Below are 16660 nucleotides of genomic sequence, written 5' to 3' on the forward strand. Positions count from 1 at the left end.
TCGCTTTGTTGTCAATTCTTTCTGATTACATTCCATCCTCATAGAATCGTGCCCTCTTGCTGGGCTTTTCAACTTGTGTCAGTTGGCGTGGAACAAATGATACGGGTGTTCTCTTAGAGTGCATGTGTTGCTTTGGAGTCCACGTGTCAGAAGCACTTATTTTAGTAAGAACCTTCTTCTTGCAGCATAAATCGTGCCATAGTTTCAGCGTCTAAAAGCAAACATAACACTTATATAAGTGACGAATACATTTTGCTATGATGAACGTGGTGGTTATCGTATGACATCTGTCCCATGTGCTGTCAAGAATATTAGACTAAGGAACACAATTAAAAGATCATAACATACCTCGCCACGTCTGACAACAAATAGTACTAAGATCAAGATTCCGAGCAAAGAGTTGCAGATCGCAAATAGGTAGCGGAAGATGAGTTGAGAATCGTCAATAGTCAGGAAACCAAAAATCCACGTCAGACCTGCAGAAGTTGATAACTAAATTAACTTTTCAATGACGCTATGTTAAGCCTTGATTTGATTAGATGAATAAAATAAATTGATATAACGACTTTATTCAATGAACAAAGTATATGCTGCCATAGAAAATGCAGAATCAATACAACACTAAATGAAATTTTATTCGAAGAACGCTCAAGCTCAGTAGTATAATTATTATACCTAGCAAAATGAACATCGCAAACCCTCCGATCAGTCCAAACTGTCTGCGACTTTTCTGGTTTTGGGTCAGTTTCTTGTGTTCACGCATGCATAGTTTGGACGTGATGATGAGGAAAATGAACAGGTTGACGGTACAAATTAAGGCAACCGGGATGATGAAGGCAAACGTAAGTGGGCCCCGCTCCATCCAGCAACTATGAAGAAAAATAAGACGAAAAGCCTTGTCAAAACGTTATATCATTTTGCTATTTTATAAATCTGACTATATAGCATACGCGGTAATTGAATATAGAAGTTAAACAGGTTTACTAAAATTGTTATAAATGAGGTTTGGCGATGATTTATTATTCCATTTAGATTATGAGTATTAATTGGGCGATTTACACCTCTAAACTTATAAAACAATACTAAATAAACCGTACATTTCCATCGCTATTTATTTATAACGTCAGGTTAAATGTTATTTCAATACGTAAGCTATAAACAATGATGTTATGTCATGCGTCATATAATTGCCCTATTTCTATTGGCCCGAACGTATATCACTCAACTTTTTTGTAAATAAATTTATTTATTTTGCTTAATTTGCAATATTCTACAAGGTCATACGTTAATTTCTACTTTTTATTCATGATTAACATGTATTTGAATACAGTAGTACATTTTCGATCTAAATCTCAAGACGAATTCATGGTATTGCGTCTGTTTAAATCGTGAAAACATGTTTAAAAAAAAACGTCTGATACTTTAAGTATTTTAACAGGAAATGATGTCATGAACATAAAACAAATTATGACGTCATCTTACTGAAAATGTCGACAAAATTTAAAAGAAATTTTGTTTAAAGTATTGTGTTTTGTTGTAATTCCTACTGGATACAATCTGAGTATGCTTTCTACTTATAAACATAATTAAAAAGATCTTTTTCGAGACTTTCATTATTTCATTTAGAAACGATGACCTAATTCTAACCAATATATTTTAACAATAAATGGTTTTACTGTCAATAGTGGTTTGCTTAATTATCAACGTTGTAAAACATACCTAGAGATTACGACAGTAACGTAAGTCTCGATTTTAAGCATTCTATGTAATATTTTGTCTGTTTATATTTTTATTAGCAATTATTTGGTTGCGTTGCTGACGGACATTGCACATGCTATTTAAAATATGGTATAAAAATTGGAGTTCTCATATTCTGCATATTCGGTTAAACTAAGACTGACATCCAATTTGCCTTATTACTGAGAATAAGCGTTCTGTTGTGTTATTCCGAGTACCACATTTCTGTAATGTATGAAGCGCGGGAAATGGCATTGCTTTGTGGTATTTGGCTCATTTCTAGAGCAGGTGAAAAAGGTGGGTCTTTTTGCTACGTAAGTATATTAGTAAGCGATTCTTTGGTCTTTGGCCGTTCATAAACTTGTTGAAAAAAAGTTTTTTATATGACGACAGATAGAGTATATGTATAATATGAAAGTGAAAAATACTTCAGAACAGTTTTCCATTTTTTGTATTTTAATTAACAGACTTACTATCCGTGGTCGTTGTAGTAAATGCTCCGATCATAAGCAAGTATAAAGATGACAGGAAGTGATGGTAGACCTGAAACGTTGAATAATCACGTGATGAAGGCAAAAAATGAGTTTGTCCAATGAAAATGACAATCGAAGTAAAGTTAATGTTCATCTAGCAATAAAAGGCAACGGGAAATAAATATTATCGTTCGAGACTGTCGATTGTGAATCACAGGTAACGCGTCGGATTAAGCAGTTGTATATTTGCGAGAAAAACTGGTTATATTCAACGTTTGTTTTCGTATCCTATTTTCACACTGGATTTCCAACGATTTATTTTAAAGTGTCTTGACCAAGGAATTGGTGTACAAACCCCATGCAAATATCATGGCTAAGACGATAAATCTGATGGGATTGTATTTTGCGAAGACCAGCACGATGTTTATGTAAAGCTGGACGGCATCAACAAGCGTCCACATAAAGGACGTCAGGATGAAATAGTGGAGCAAAGCCTGTGAAAATTCCAAACAGTAGTATTAATACAAGTATGCAAGTCAGGAACATATAAAATAGCCGAACGCTGTTTTGCTTTCATTTTACTGGCTTGTATTTGAATTGAAACATCGCAATCGAAATGATGAGAAAATAAAAACATTTTCGCACCATTTAAGTGGGTGTAACTTGTAATAATTTCTTGTTTTTTTTCCTTAGTGTCCAAACCACACTAAATTATATGGACAATTTTATTAACCACACTGGAAATGCAGGTCGTCACATGTCATGTAGCTAGACAATCGACCATTTACATTTACCGCACAGAACATTAAATTACTCGAAATATGTTGAACAAAGGTACAAGATCTCTTGCGAATATATGGACGATCCAAACTGTTACACATCCCGCCTGGAAGCCTGTCTTATCTATGCCAGTTAGGAAGATGACGGAGTAACAGAACAGTGACACGCTCAGATTCAGGAGAACTTTCTGGTGATCCTTTTTTCTCAGTGTTCTAGTGTAAAGAAGACATAATTACAATTGTACTACAATTTAGCTCAAGAACATTCATATTTTACTAGGGACGATATCGAGTTGATTATAACATGCATAGGATGCAATGTACTTTCCTTAGTTTCGTGCAACATAGCAGTTGGAGTCGGATAATCAAGGCCAGAATACAGTAATTATTTCAACAAGTTCTTGTCAGACCTCTTCATAGCATTTAAATTTACAGCCTTACCAAACGAATCTTCTAAATGAGTGACAAATGAATGAATCGTCTCACTTTCTTTCTGTTCACCAGAATAATTTCCGTATAATACTCCCTCTAGATTCTAGACTGCCATTTTCTAACTCTTTAAGCACAAAATGTAAATTTGCTCCTGGGCCGTATCTTCTAATTTGATCACCCGCTTCGCCCTTGAGCGCACGTCTAATTCCTAAAGTACCTGATCTTCAGTAAACCCACTTAAATTTATTAGACCTTCAACTTCATATCTAAATGTAGCCCATGTAACCTCACCCTTTCCCTCTTCTCCATAAAAGGTGGATAATTTCGGATAGTGATATGTAGATCCTTTCATTGCCCCAATTCCATCTTTCTTAACCTCTTCCCTCCAAATGCTTTCATTAATTTCACCATATCATCCGCATCATCAACATTGGGCTTATTGCCTAACAAATGCAACGCCTGCAACATTTTACATCATCATCAGTTACTGTAAACCCAGTTGCTTCATTCAACTTTCCAGCCTCAGGGTCAGCAATTTCATTGAGCTCTGACATAATTCCTAATTAACAAATGACCCTCTTTTATATCAAATTACAATAACCAATGTATGTATCCAACACAGCTCCAGTCATTCAAATGTAAAAAAATAAAATCTTGTCTGACAATTTATTTCCCTAAACAGCATAAGAGACAATAACTGCCCGCAGAAAACACACGTTTTCAAGTTTCCAAATTAAATCAATAGCCCATTCATCATCTAAATATCATAAATCAATACCCTGCATGAAATGCACAAAGTTTTTTAGGCAAAATATCACCAGAAAATCATCAGGTCAATTGGTTGCATTACATAAATATCTAGTCAAAGTGTTCCAGCAAACTTTATTCCAACAAAGTTAAAAAAAGAAATTAAAGATTTAACACAAATAAGAAATGCAAAACTATCAAATAATTGAAATAATTTTATAATCTTATTAAGTTCAGAAATTTAAGAATTATTAATTTTATTATTTCTAAATTAATCCAAATTAATTAAGGAATTTCCTCGATATACCGAAACGATATATATGTATACAGTGATAAGGCAATTTCAGAAACAGTAATTGTTACTACAATTACATTTCTCAAAGCTAAATCATAAATCATCAAAGTATTTATTTATAATAAAATGAATTTCCAATCGTTAAAACTACAGTTTTATTTTATATATTTCATCTTTTAATCTTATAAAGAAAAATGTGAATGTAAACACCAATTACATTTCCCACGGTTCAACGTTGTTATTCAACTGATTTATTTAATCTTTAGCAACTGGTATAACAAAAATTTAATCAATAAATTTCATTTCTACCAGCTGTATATGTATTTATTTATCACAATTATAAAATAAATATTTCTTTAAATCTTATCAATTATTATATTCTCTAAATGTATATGCTACTAATACTACAAACTACTTTTTTTCATCAAAGTACTTAACGATCAAATGATTGTATTATTCAATCAACTGTCAGCCTTAATGTTCTCAACTGTCTTGTATAATGTTCAAACAGAGTCTGTGTCAGAGTTCAATGTCAATGTCACAGGTCAACCAATCACAGTGCAGTAAAGGGGAAACTCTGTTATGACGTAAGCAGTACATAAATTAGCAGCCAATCAGAAATTAGAAATTATTTAGCAAAAATATTACTGGCCAATCAGAATGCAGGAAATATTCAGTATCAAAACAGAAACATGTGACTCTGGAATGTGACCTCAATCAGCTGAGAGATTTGTTTACATATGTCAAATGAAACCAATTCACAACCGAAATAGTCATTACACACGATTTCAAAGAGATACACCAGTGATTAAAATATAATATTTATATTAATTATTAAGGCCTACTACCGGGTGCTCTACCAATATGAAATTAAATCATAAATTTCCCTTCAATTAGTCAAAATATAAGCAAATCATGGACAGTAATTCCTTAAATGATTGCGGTCAAATGTTATTCGAAATGAAATAAATAGAATAAGTTTCTAATTCAAACAAGCGGCATAAGTATGTAAATGTTTTTGAAAGAAATATCAGAGAGAAAGTTTGTTGTTTAGTAGATGAGAAACTTAGTAAAACAAGACCTTCACCGTTTACCCTTCACCTTTTAGATGGAAATAAATTATTTTAACATGCAAGTGACTTTCTTTTCATTCAGGCTACAATATCTCAAATAAAAAAAATCAACAATATCAAGCATTGCAGTCAATTTTGGAATAAAACCGTTATAATAAATGGATTTTGTAAAAGAAAAAAAGGGCAACTGCAATATTTGAATACTGTTTAAACAATAGTACTCACACGCTGTTGTTTAGGAAAACTGTAACTATGGCCACTAGATGAAATGTCACTACATTACACAATGTTCAGTGTTCACTTTTTAAAACATGTCCTCCTGGTTCCTATCCCTAGTTAATCCAACGAACGAAAACGCCCCAGGCTCCAAAACGTTCCTGGGCTCCCACGGACATATCGTCCGAAGTTCACACGACCAAAGCGTCCTAGGTTCCAACGTCCGAACGACCGAAACGTCCTCCCAATATATAATATTGAGTAAATGACCGTCACTGTTCCTCCCTAGCACTAAAATGATTGTATAATTTTTGTAAGGGAAGTTTAGAAACAGACTGATATAGATGTAACACTGGCACTTAAATGTTGCTAGAATAGTCCCTTGTTTGGCGCCAATATTTCCGGACTAACTTATCGGTTCAAGGTTCAATACATATCCTAGCGTGGTGTTCTAAGAAAACTCAACGCTGATCACACTTCAACTTTTAATGTTGTATAATATCCATATCAAGAGTAGTATAATATGACGTACTCTGAAAATACAGAAATAACAATCATAAGCATAATATAAAGAATTAATACATAGCAAATCATATACATTATTGATATAAATAAATTAATGACTTCTAAATAAAATATAAGTCATAACAACTATTCAAATCAATTGAATAGTTTAGCTAGGATAATCTAGTGGCCGTGATCATTGCTAAAATACATAGAAAACTATAAAACACATAAAGCACACGACTAACACAGCAACACATTTTACATACCGATTGTGGATCGGGTAGTCTATTACTATAACACTCCGCTCTGCATCATCCAAACTGTGCCCGTGTTAGTCTGTCTGGTTGTAAAAATAAGAATGTGCACAGAAGAATGTGGTATCTTCATGCCAAGAATAAACAATATACATTTATATGCCGCCATGTTGAATTGTAAAATAATGCAAAAACTACAATTTAGATACAAACAACAATTCAACTGCAGTCATAAGGAACTAGAAATAATACCATGACTAACCTCTTAAATGATCTTGAAAGTTTTACATCATATAAAATACATCAGCTGTGCCTACCAGTGGATACCACAGAAGTCAAGTGAACAACAAAATCAAATTCCCTCCAAAACTAAGCAAAGAACTGGTCACACCTGATGACCACAAAAGGACACATAGGTAATTATACCTTCAATCATCATGAATGGTCAAAGGGAGATAACTACAGTATTAATAAAACTTAGACCTGGTTACATACAGAACATAGAGTAGCATTGGAAGTCTGTCAATGGCAAAAGCTTAATAATTCGTTCCCATCGTGCGCATCTAACGTTAAGTCGTATAGTATGGATTCAATCTGTCATGCTGATGTTTGGTCGTGGTTTGCTATAGTGCTCACCTGGCATCAAGTTATGCGGTCAGAAACTGCTCTGTCTTGGTAATGTTATAGGAGCACAGAACATAAATTGGTGGACGCCGTCCCCACGCATTATGAAAGTATTACTTTATGTTCCGTAAGTAGCACCGTTATCACCTGCCATCATGTTGTCAGACAATATCAGCAGTCTTTTGATAATGTCCGGTGGATCACAGAACTTCCGTTGATGGATGCCGTCCGATATACATGTAATACGAGTGAAGCTTTATGTATCTCAAGAAAGTGTTTTCACTGTGCCGATCTGTTTTCAAATTATGCACTGGGGGTCAATTCTCTCGTTGTGATGTTGGCACGGATTCGGCGGAATACAGTTGATCGACTTTTGGATGCCGTCTAGGCACAAATTATCAAAATATAGCTTGATGTATTTCAAAAAGCATTTCCGCAATGCGTACTGGATGCAAAGTGGGCGGTTAGCACGTGTTCTGGTGATAATTCGTATAGTAAGAACACCCAGGGGTTGACGCCGTCCCTACACATCAAGGTAAAGCTTTAATCTTAAATAGCGTTAATTGTCACTTTGTTATATCGTTAACTGCTTTTCCAACAGTTTTTACCGGACGTCAAGTTGTGTAGACAGTTTCTGCTCTGTCTTAGGAATTGGAGGGGCAGCAGAAAATGTTCACTGCTGTCCCCGCAAATTTCATTTAAGTTGGGCTATATGTATCTTAGATAGCGTTACCACCACTATGCTCATTTGACATTAAGTAATGCGGTCAATATCCGATCTGTCATGCTGATTGTTTGATGGAGCACAGAACATTCACTGTTTGACGCAGTCTCTGCGCATAATAACAAAATATACCTTTATATATGCCAAAAGACCTTGACACCTTGCTTACCTCACATCAGGTTGTGCAGTCAGGTCTCAATCAGTCTTGGTCATATTTGTTGGAATTTCGACGGAGCTCTGAACAGACTGGTGGGTGCGGTCTTCACACATGTAATCGAAATTATGTTGTTTTTTGGTATCTTATTAAATGATGTCATCATGTTTACTGGTGGGAGCCATTCCCCTACATTATATCGTTATATTAAATAGCGTTGCAAACTAGCACTGCCAGTTTGCTCACCTGACATTAAGTGGTGATGTAAGGATCCGCTCTGTCTCGGTGATGTTCGGCGGAGCGCAAAACATCCACTGGTGGGCGCCGTCCCCGCAATGTACCGACAGGCCCCGACCTTGACAACCAGCCACTGACAAAATAAAAACTAAAGTTTTAAAATTAATTATCATGTTCCTATGTAGGTTTAATTTAATCGTACTTACGTTTATGTGTACTTGATGTCAAGGGTCAGGACAAACCAAATTAAGCGCGTGTTTAACGTCAAGTTCAGATTGAAAAAAAATATTGTTCTTACTACCATGCAAAAAAGCACACTAATTTATTCATCCCAGATACTATACTTGCCCTTTCTTCCACATTAGCTGTGAGATATATGAAGTTTAAAACTAAAACATAAAAGTATAAACTTGCTGATAACGAAGTCCCAAAACCCGCCAGTCAGATAATACTGGACTTAAATTCAATCAGTATGGTCGTGATCTTAGATAATACGTCCCCTTGAGGTCGTCGACATTGTAAGTTTAAACTTTATATATTCATTTTTCAAGTAGTTCTTGCATGATGTTGTGCGCGAGTGTTTTTGTGTTGGGGGAACCGGAGTTCCAGGCGGAACCAGACTAGTCCGGCATAAACTCAAACATAAATGGACCGAAAACCGAAAAAACTCAGGGCGCCTTGGTAAGAAGCCAATCTTGCAATGCAAATAATCGCGAGATATGTGACAAATACTAATTACGTATACATAGTTATTTTTGTTTCAGTTATTTTGGTGTTGAAGTTGAATTTACTATATTTTCCGCTCAAATTTGTGCTTAATTTGAACTGTTCTTGTAAATAAGTATAAGACCTCATCATAAGAAAAGTAAGATCTTTACAATAATTTACGCAAGGTGTAAAAAGTATTCTCCTTTTAACAGCAAGACACGCGATCATAGAACTTCAAATCCTGTGTTCACAATTTGAAAGTGCACTTTATGACTTATTTATCATATTTCAATTGATCTAGTGTGATTTACTCGCATAAACCTGGTAACCCATCAACACAAAGGCAGATAAAGACAGGAAACTTGTCAAGTGGTGGCACTTAGAACTGTTGTGGACGCCTTTGTTGTCAAATTTACAAGTTTTACAAGTTTATAGGTACACTTAGCACATACATACATGTGATAAAAGATTATACAACAGTATACTAATAACTACAATAACCAGGCTGTGGGTTGTTACTATCAGAAGGAAGAAATAATGCGGAAAAGTGGCTACACATTTATAAAAAAAGGGAAAAACATGCTTCTATGATTATGTCAGAGGAGACATCTTTTGCCTTTCCGCTAAAGAGGTCTATATTTGTCCGATAAATAATTGCTCTTTAATTAGTGACATCCATTTGAAAATTTGCTTTTAAGACAATCCGTTTGCTTATGTTGTATTTAAGATCAGATCTGGTATTCATTAAGCATCTAAAGACATTCCTTAACTTAAGCTTATTTACAAAACAAAAAAATGGTGAAATTAAAAGATATGTAGAAGTGATTTGATATAAAAGTAGTAATTTCCAAAATAAAAAAATGAAAACCTTTTTATGTTCAGTAAATATTAAGTTTTGATGTCATATGACCAGTGAGGCACTTAAATTAGGAAAGGTACTTAAGTCAGGCCATAACTTCATATGCCCAATAAATACCATCCCGGGACTTGTACTTTTATTGTGACAAGCAATGTTAAACTTTCAGTGTTTACGTTATCAAAACTCGTTTGTACAGTTTCATGGTCGGATACACACAACTGACCCATTCCGTTGTACTCCATTCTTTGATGGATGGTTAATAAATAATATAACGATTAACAATAATAACATCGTCATAATAATACGATTAATGTGTCGATCGTGGTTATTCGACGAGGGTATTGGTTATGAAACATTATCTGAGATCCGTGAAGTTTGCCAACAGTATGCTTCTTAGGATAAGATTGGCCCAACCTGATCAATGTTTTTTAATAAATAATCTATATTTCTTTGGCTGAAACAATTCCATGTGTGAGATTCTATACCACGCCCATTTCGTTTGGATTCCCTCAAGTAATTACTGAAATAGTCAAAACTACATATACTTAAAATCAAAACTCTATATATTCAATTTTCAACACATTTTTCAACTCATTGTACTTAAAACATTATATACTAAATACTATATATAGTAATATTGCCTTCGGTAAAAAAGTACTGGTCGATTAGTTACATCTAGAACCATGTTGAATTTCATATAATAATCATTGTTTTTCAAGAAAAGATTCTAGTTGGTTGTATACAACTCTTTCAAAGATTTTTTGAAACTATACATAGTATGCTTACAGGTTGATGGTTTGAAAATCAGGTCTGTTGTTTTTCTTAAACAATGGTTTAACTTAAGTACATTTGAATTCACATGGTAAAAAATGTGCAGGAATGTTATATAACCCTGTGTGTTCTAACAATTAAATTTACATAGTTCTTTGTAAAGGTATTCTTCACTTACAGTGTGAAGTCTAAATTTTACAGAGTCAGAATTTCTATCTTTATAAAATCGTTTAAAACAATCTGACTCATAAGTAAACGAATCGAAGGGCAAATGTAGTTTTTCTACTAAAGTAAAAATAATATTAAATTGATTTGCAGTCGTACATGGTTTTACTGACCGTTCCATGGCGGTACCTAACAATCCTTGATAAACATACCTAGTTGTTATATTGATAACATCGTCATGTGTTCCCGTTCCGGATCGAAATATCCGACCCGAGGGCACCTGCGTTGCCAGGTAACGGGGCTTGCCGAGTTACCGGCTATGCAGCGTGGCCGAGGGTCGGATTTTTCTATCCGGAACGGACACACATGATAGATATTTTTCTAGCATACCTTAATTTACATTTTTTGTGAAGAAAATACATAAGAAAGCGCGTTTTTGTACATTTCACCAAAAAGCGCGTGCGATGATGTTTACTGACGTCATGACGCGCAGTAATTTGTATTCACTGCATACGTCAATAAGTTCCTTCGCTATCACGTCTTTTAAGGGTTTTTTTTTTTTTTTTAAGGAATATTTTGTAAAGTTAATGTTAATGGAGCTCACTTAAAATATCATTACTATGGTTACATTTAGTGTTTAATAAAAGAAATTGAAAGTATTACGTCACAGCGCGTGACTCATCTGGCATGGGGGGATGCCAGATGGAGTTTTCCAGCACGGCTGAAATCACCGGAAATGTGGAGTTTTGTGATTTTCTTCCATGTTTCTTGTTTGTGATTTTATGTTCTATGTCTTTGTCGTTTACCCAGTGCCACAAAACCTTGTTTATGTTTAAACTGTTTGCTACTGAACTTGTTTCTGTAGCTTCTCTTTTGGCACATTAACTGCATGTGTATCAAAATGCACAATTAAGGCACTTACAAGACCATTCCCATTGTTTTTACAATTTTTCATTAAATATGCTGAATTTCTTCTGTCGTATAATTGGCTTAACTTTAAAAACATCAACATGTATGAAAGGTATTATATGGGCTTAATATTGAACACGGAAGAATAGACAATTTACTAGTGACCTTATACAAATATTTGTATGGTGGTGTTCATCAGTTTAAGAATGACATCCTCGTTTTTTAATTGTCTCTCTTTGAAATCAGCATATGCCCTCTGTATTGAGTTTTGTCATAATAACATTGAAGACATACTTTCTTAATCTGCTAACTTGGTAGAATGGATTCGACATCAGGCTGACTTATGAATACGAATCATTCTCTGAACGGGCAAAGATAACATAGTTTTTCTATCATTTGAAATATATTAAGAATGACAGTACGAGGGGTGATCCAGAATTAACGGGATTGAGTTAATTCCTTTTTTAGTATTAGTGCGAGGGTAAGGAAATTCGTACAGTTGTATAAACAATCTTTACTGGATTATATCTGAAAATTTCAATACAATATCACAATAAATATTCATATTACGTTAATAAACATAATGTATACCAGCAACATGCGGGGACAGTCAACGTTCACAAATGACGTCGTCCGGAGTCGTGTAACAGGTGGTTTCATTAATCATTTTTCAATATGATCTCCCTTGACGGAAATGCATTTTTGATGCCTTGAGATCCATTGGTCAAACATGTATTTATACCACTGAGTATCTAAATCCGAAACAACACGATGTACTGCATGTGAAAGTTCAACAAAAGTATCAAATCTGGTACCCTTTAAGGCAGCCTTTACCACTGGGAATACACGAAAATCCATTGGAGTCCGGAGAATAAGGAGGGTGTTCCACTGAATCGCATATAAGTATTGTTGTCAAGTGCTTTTTTATGGATTTTTTACTTATTAAAAAAACACCGCACTTTGTGAGTTCGTTTATTTTCAAATCATTCACATTCTATATTAAAAGTTAATAGATAAATATTTATAGGACAAATATAATGCCTTTCAACGAGTAACTCAGTTTGTATTAATATATAAACTGCAATGTAAAGCTCGTCCTGTAATTAACAATAAACAATTGTAAGAACATTTTCCATGCATATCAACTGTTTTTTAGCAAATAAACAATATGCATACACTCCAAAATCCTTGTTAAAAATACACATTACTCTTAACACCGGATGTACGCATGACACCTGATGTACACATGACACCTTAAATATTTACAAATAACACATTATATAATCACAGTACAAATGTCTGTTCATTCATATTTCATTGACTGTCCATTCACATTTTCTTGAACTTACAAACAAAGCCTTGTTTGTCAGTCTTTGCACAATAATATTAAATGCCAAACAGTGTGGTTCCAACACTTTAAATATGATAAACAAAATAACAAACACTTACAGAATATGTGGTATTTTAGACAAACATCTCTGCCATATATGATATATCACACGACCCGCTCACTGCAACGGTAGCCTGTTAAAAACAACCATGCAAATAACAGTACTTGTCAAAAGTGACAAACAATGAATCTGGAAAAGATTCATTAAATATTCTAGCAGCCCTTGTAAATTTTGAGTGAAACGAATTTCCAAATATTGTGTCGAAAGAAATATAAAAATACAAGAAATAAGAAAGTGTCCCGACAAACTAATATTACGTACACGTAGAATAAAGTCTAAAGTATCCACCTACCTAATATCTATCAGTAACTTCAATCTAACATCTCGATGACTCCAGATTTTCAAACCAACTGAAATATCTTTCTAGCGGCTTCCTTATAAACTACAAATACTCTCCAAGGGAGATCATTACTATTTAAGTCTATCTAAATAATTTACCGACAAGTATAGGTTACCTTACACTATTACTTGTCACCTAGTTACAGTATATTTATCTCCAACCTGGTGGATTCTGCCGTATGAACGGGGGCATTGTCCTGGTGTAACACTATATTATCCATGGTAACGTCGGGCCTCTTAATGCGGTTCAAGAAAGCCTCCCCTTCCCGTCGATAACGTTGTAAAAATTCCTGGAAGCATTAAACCGATTTGTCCGGTGTTCATCTGTTAGTAGGCGGGGTATCCACCTAGCACTGACCTTGTTTTTGTTCAGTAATAACTCTCTGGACTGTAACGAAATTATAACCAGTTATGTTACAAACATCTCGTATTGTTGTCCGCCTATCTCTGTAGATGACGTCCTTTACAGATGCCACTAACGTTGCGTCTACGGAACTCTTACGACCACGCCCCTTTTCATCTTCCACAGACGATCTGCCGTCACGAAAGCGCCGATGCCAATCAAAAACCCGAGTCCGAGATCATTTCATAGGTTTTCGTTGTCGAATAACCAAGCTGACAGCAAAATCTAATGTCAGCGCGAGTTTCTAGCGGATGTTTTGACGCCATAATTTTATATTAACATTAGTAGATAGGGACTTTACCAAATATATATGTAATATACCTTTAAGTTATGTACACGACGATCATCATAGAATCCGTTCGACTTCAGATTTCATTCGAGATCTTCTTGAAGACGATGCATTTGTAGGTATTTTTATAACTGTAACGTCTGGGGTTATGTTTGTATTATATCACTTCTTCAATAACGTAATCTTTTATTGAGGCACACTAATCTCTCCAAACAATACGTTTGCAACTTGAAAATAAGTCTTCAACAACCAGTATGCTACCTGTGCCCATGAATGTTTTGATGTCTCTTTAAGCTTGGGTGAAAGATATCATACAGAAAGTTATCCCGTATAAAAAGCTCAGACATAATAATAACCATTCCACTTTCAACACGATTTTCAGGTAAGTCATCTTTGTCCAAATAGGCTACGATCGGTTTTGAATCAGAACAAACAATCGTACTGATCTTTTTTACAAATCAGTTTGTTCTTTAAACATAATACATGTTCAAGATAACAAAAACAATTGAAGCCTTCGTTATCAACTACAATGACCTTTGCGCCTATCAATCTAGTTTGTTCAAAACACAATTCGGCTTGCAACTATTGAGAATCTAGACTATTCATCAGTACTGAGCTATGGTCATTTTGTACATTGTAGGTATATAATGTCTTTTTCTGTAAACAACAGCATGGCGATTTGTTATGCCTAATTTATGAACATTTTTTAAATTTCATTTTTGCAGAGACATACCCAACGTCCTTTCCTACAACAGTTATACTTAAGTTTTCGGAAATGTTTTACACCAAAATCGTTGGTGTTGACTGTAAAGTTTGTAGATACTGAGTATGGATGGATTTGGTTTATTTGTTCTAATGCCAAATATTTCTTTTGATAATTCAGCTTATTTTGCTCATTCTTTTGGAGTGTTCTTCATAGGGGAATAACCCTTTTGTTCTCTACCTGAACTAGAGCAAAACCTAAAGCATAACTTGATGCATCTGCTGAAACAATAAATGGTTTATCAAGAGTTGGCAACATAAGGATTTGAGTGGACGTAAGCTTTTGCTCTAATGAATAAAATGATTTTTGACTCATTTCATTGCAGTGAAATGGGTTTTTTTAAGTTCAGGGTCATACTAATTACACAATCCCCTTAATCGTTTAACCTGACTTCATTGATTAGAACTGGGAATGTTTGACAGACTCATTTACTATTGGAATTACTTCAAAACCTTCACTAGAAAAGAAGTAACCAGGTAATCGACCCCACCCGTACTAAGTTTGCATATCTGGAGTTGTAACTTTAAATTTGCTCCTTGCTCCTTGCAATAGGTCAAAGACTACTTGTAAATGCTATAGATATTCATTTGCTTTTGCTGAAAATATCATCAATGTAAACTAATGTATATATGAGGTTGACAACTCTAAGAACTTAACGCAAGTTCATACGAAGATCGCATGAGATTAACCATCTGTAGGCATTCATTTGCAGCTTCAATTTCAAGCAGGCAGGTTTAATATGATCTCAATTCTGCAAAAATGACAAACTTTGTTTTTTTGCAAAGCAGTCACAGAAGATGTGGGGATTTGTTTTTCCTCAGGCTCAACAATCTGAATGTGAATTATTATTATTGCATGATCCCCATGAACATTACTGTATTTTGAAGTTATTGACCCTTGCGTTATATTATGTTGTGTGGTATGTTGATGTTTCTATTGGTTGCCTTTATTATGGTGGTTATTGCTTTGATTTAATTTGTTAGTTGAACATATTTCTTTTTGAAATTCCTCCAAAATGACAACTTGCGTTTTGTTCAATTCAGCAATATTTAAATTTCCCATTACATTTGGAACTCATTCTGTAAGGCTTGGCTCTGAAAATTAAATCTGAAGGGGAATAAATTCAAAGGCATTTTCTGACATATCGGCAGTGTTAATTAATTGCTCAAGCCATAACGAGCTAAGCTGAAAGTCAGACATTACATGTGGAAGTAACGACTGTACTTAAAATATTTAAATATGTTAGCGGTGTGAGCTTTCGAATGTACTTCATAAACAAACTACCTAACAGTTTGTTTTGACCTTTTTGTTTTATTTGACATACATCTGCTTAGGTTTGAACCGGATCTGTGGTTTTACTGAAACGTTGTTTGAATTTAGTTTAATATGTTTCAAAAATGTCCCTTGTGGTAAACCAATCAATGGCCGGATACATGCCAATAAACAAAAACCAATATAGCGGAAGATGTTTGGGTTACATTGCGAAAATATTGAAATCGCTCTGTTCAATTTATAAAATCAATATTGGCTATTTTTCAACAGGTTACACAATGGGCCCTAAGTTGAAATCCTTTGATTTTGCTCATCTCCTTCAGGCCCCGCTTAGTACTCTGTGGGATGTCAGCTTCAGCCATGGTGGTGAAGCACTGATGGTAGATGGTTGGAGAAACTTGGTTTCAGAATTAACTGGATTATGGCTTGATCGGGTTTATTATTTCTGTCACCGGACCGTTCGGTGTCTCCGGTATTGG

General features: G+C 34.6%; 1 protein-coding gene across 1 annotated transcript; it reads right to left on the reverse strand.

The window, feature by feature from the left end:
* Positions 1-25: 25 nt before the first annotated feature.
* On the reverse strand, positions 26-2698 carry LOC128234025 (adhesion G-protein coupled receptor G7-like). The gene is made up of 5 exons (XM_052947966.1): positions 2566-2698; positions 2211-2280; positions 676-869; positions 349-476; positions 26-211 (listed from the first exon to the last, which is right to left on the reverse strand). The coding sequence occupies exons 1-5, from the start codon at positions 2669-2671 to the stop codon at positions 26-28; spliced, it is 684 nt and encodes a 227-aa protein (XP_052803926.1). The 5' UTR covers positions 2672-2698.
* Positions 2699-16660: the final 13962 nt, after the last annotated feature.

The sequence above is a fragment of the Mya arenaria genome, chromosome 5 (assembly GCF_026914265.1).
Source record: "Mya arenaria isolate MELC-2E11 chromosome 5, ASM2691426v1".
Taxonomy (NCBI): Eukaryota; Metazoa; Mollusca; class Bivalvia; order Myida; family Myidae; genus Mya; species Mya arenaria.

Coding starts and splice junctions, on each gene's coding strand:
- LOC128234025 (XM_052947966.1), bottom strand. CDS start 2,671: ATGTGGACGCTTGTTGATGCCGTCCAGCTTTACATAAACATCGTGCTG. Junction 870..2,210: donor TACTACAACGACCACGGATA/GTAAGTCTGTTA, acceptor TTTTCTTCATAG/TTGCTGGATGGAGCGGGGCC. Junction 212..348: donor TTGTTGTCAGACGTGGCGAG/GTATGTTATGAT, acceptor GTTTGCTTTTAG/ACGCTGAAACTATGGCACGA.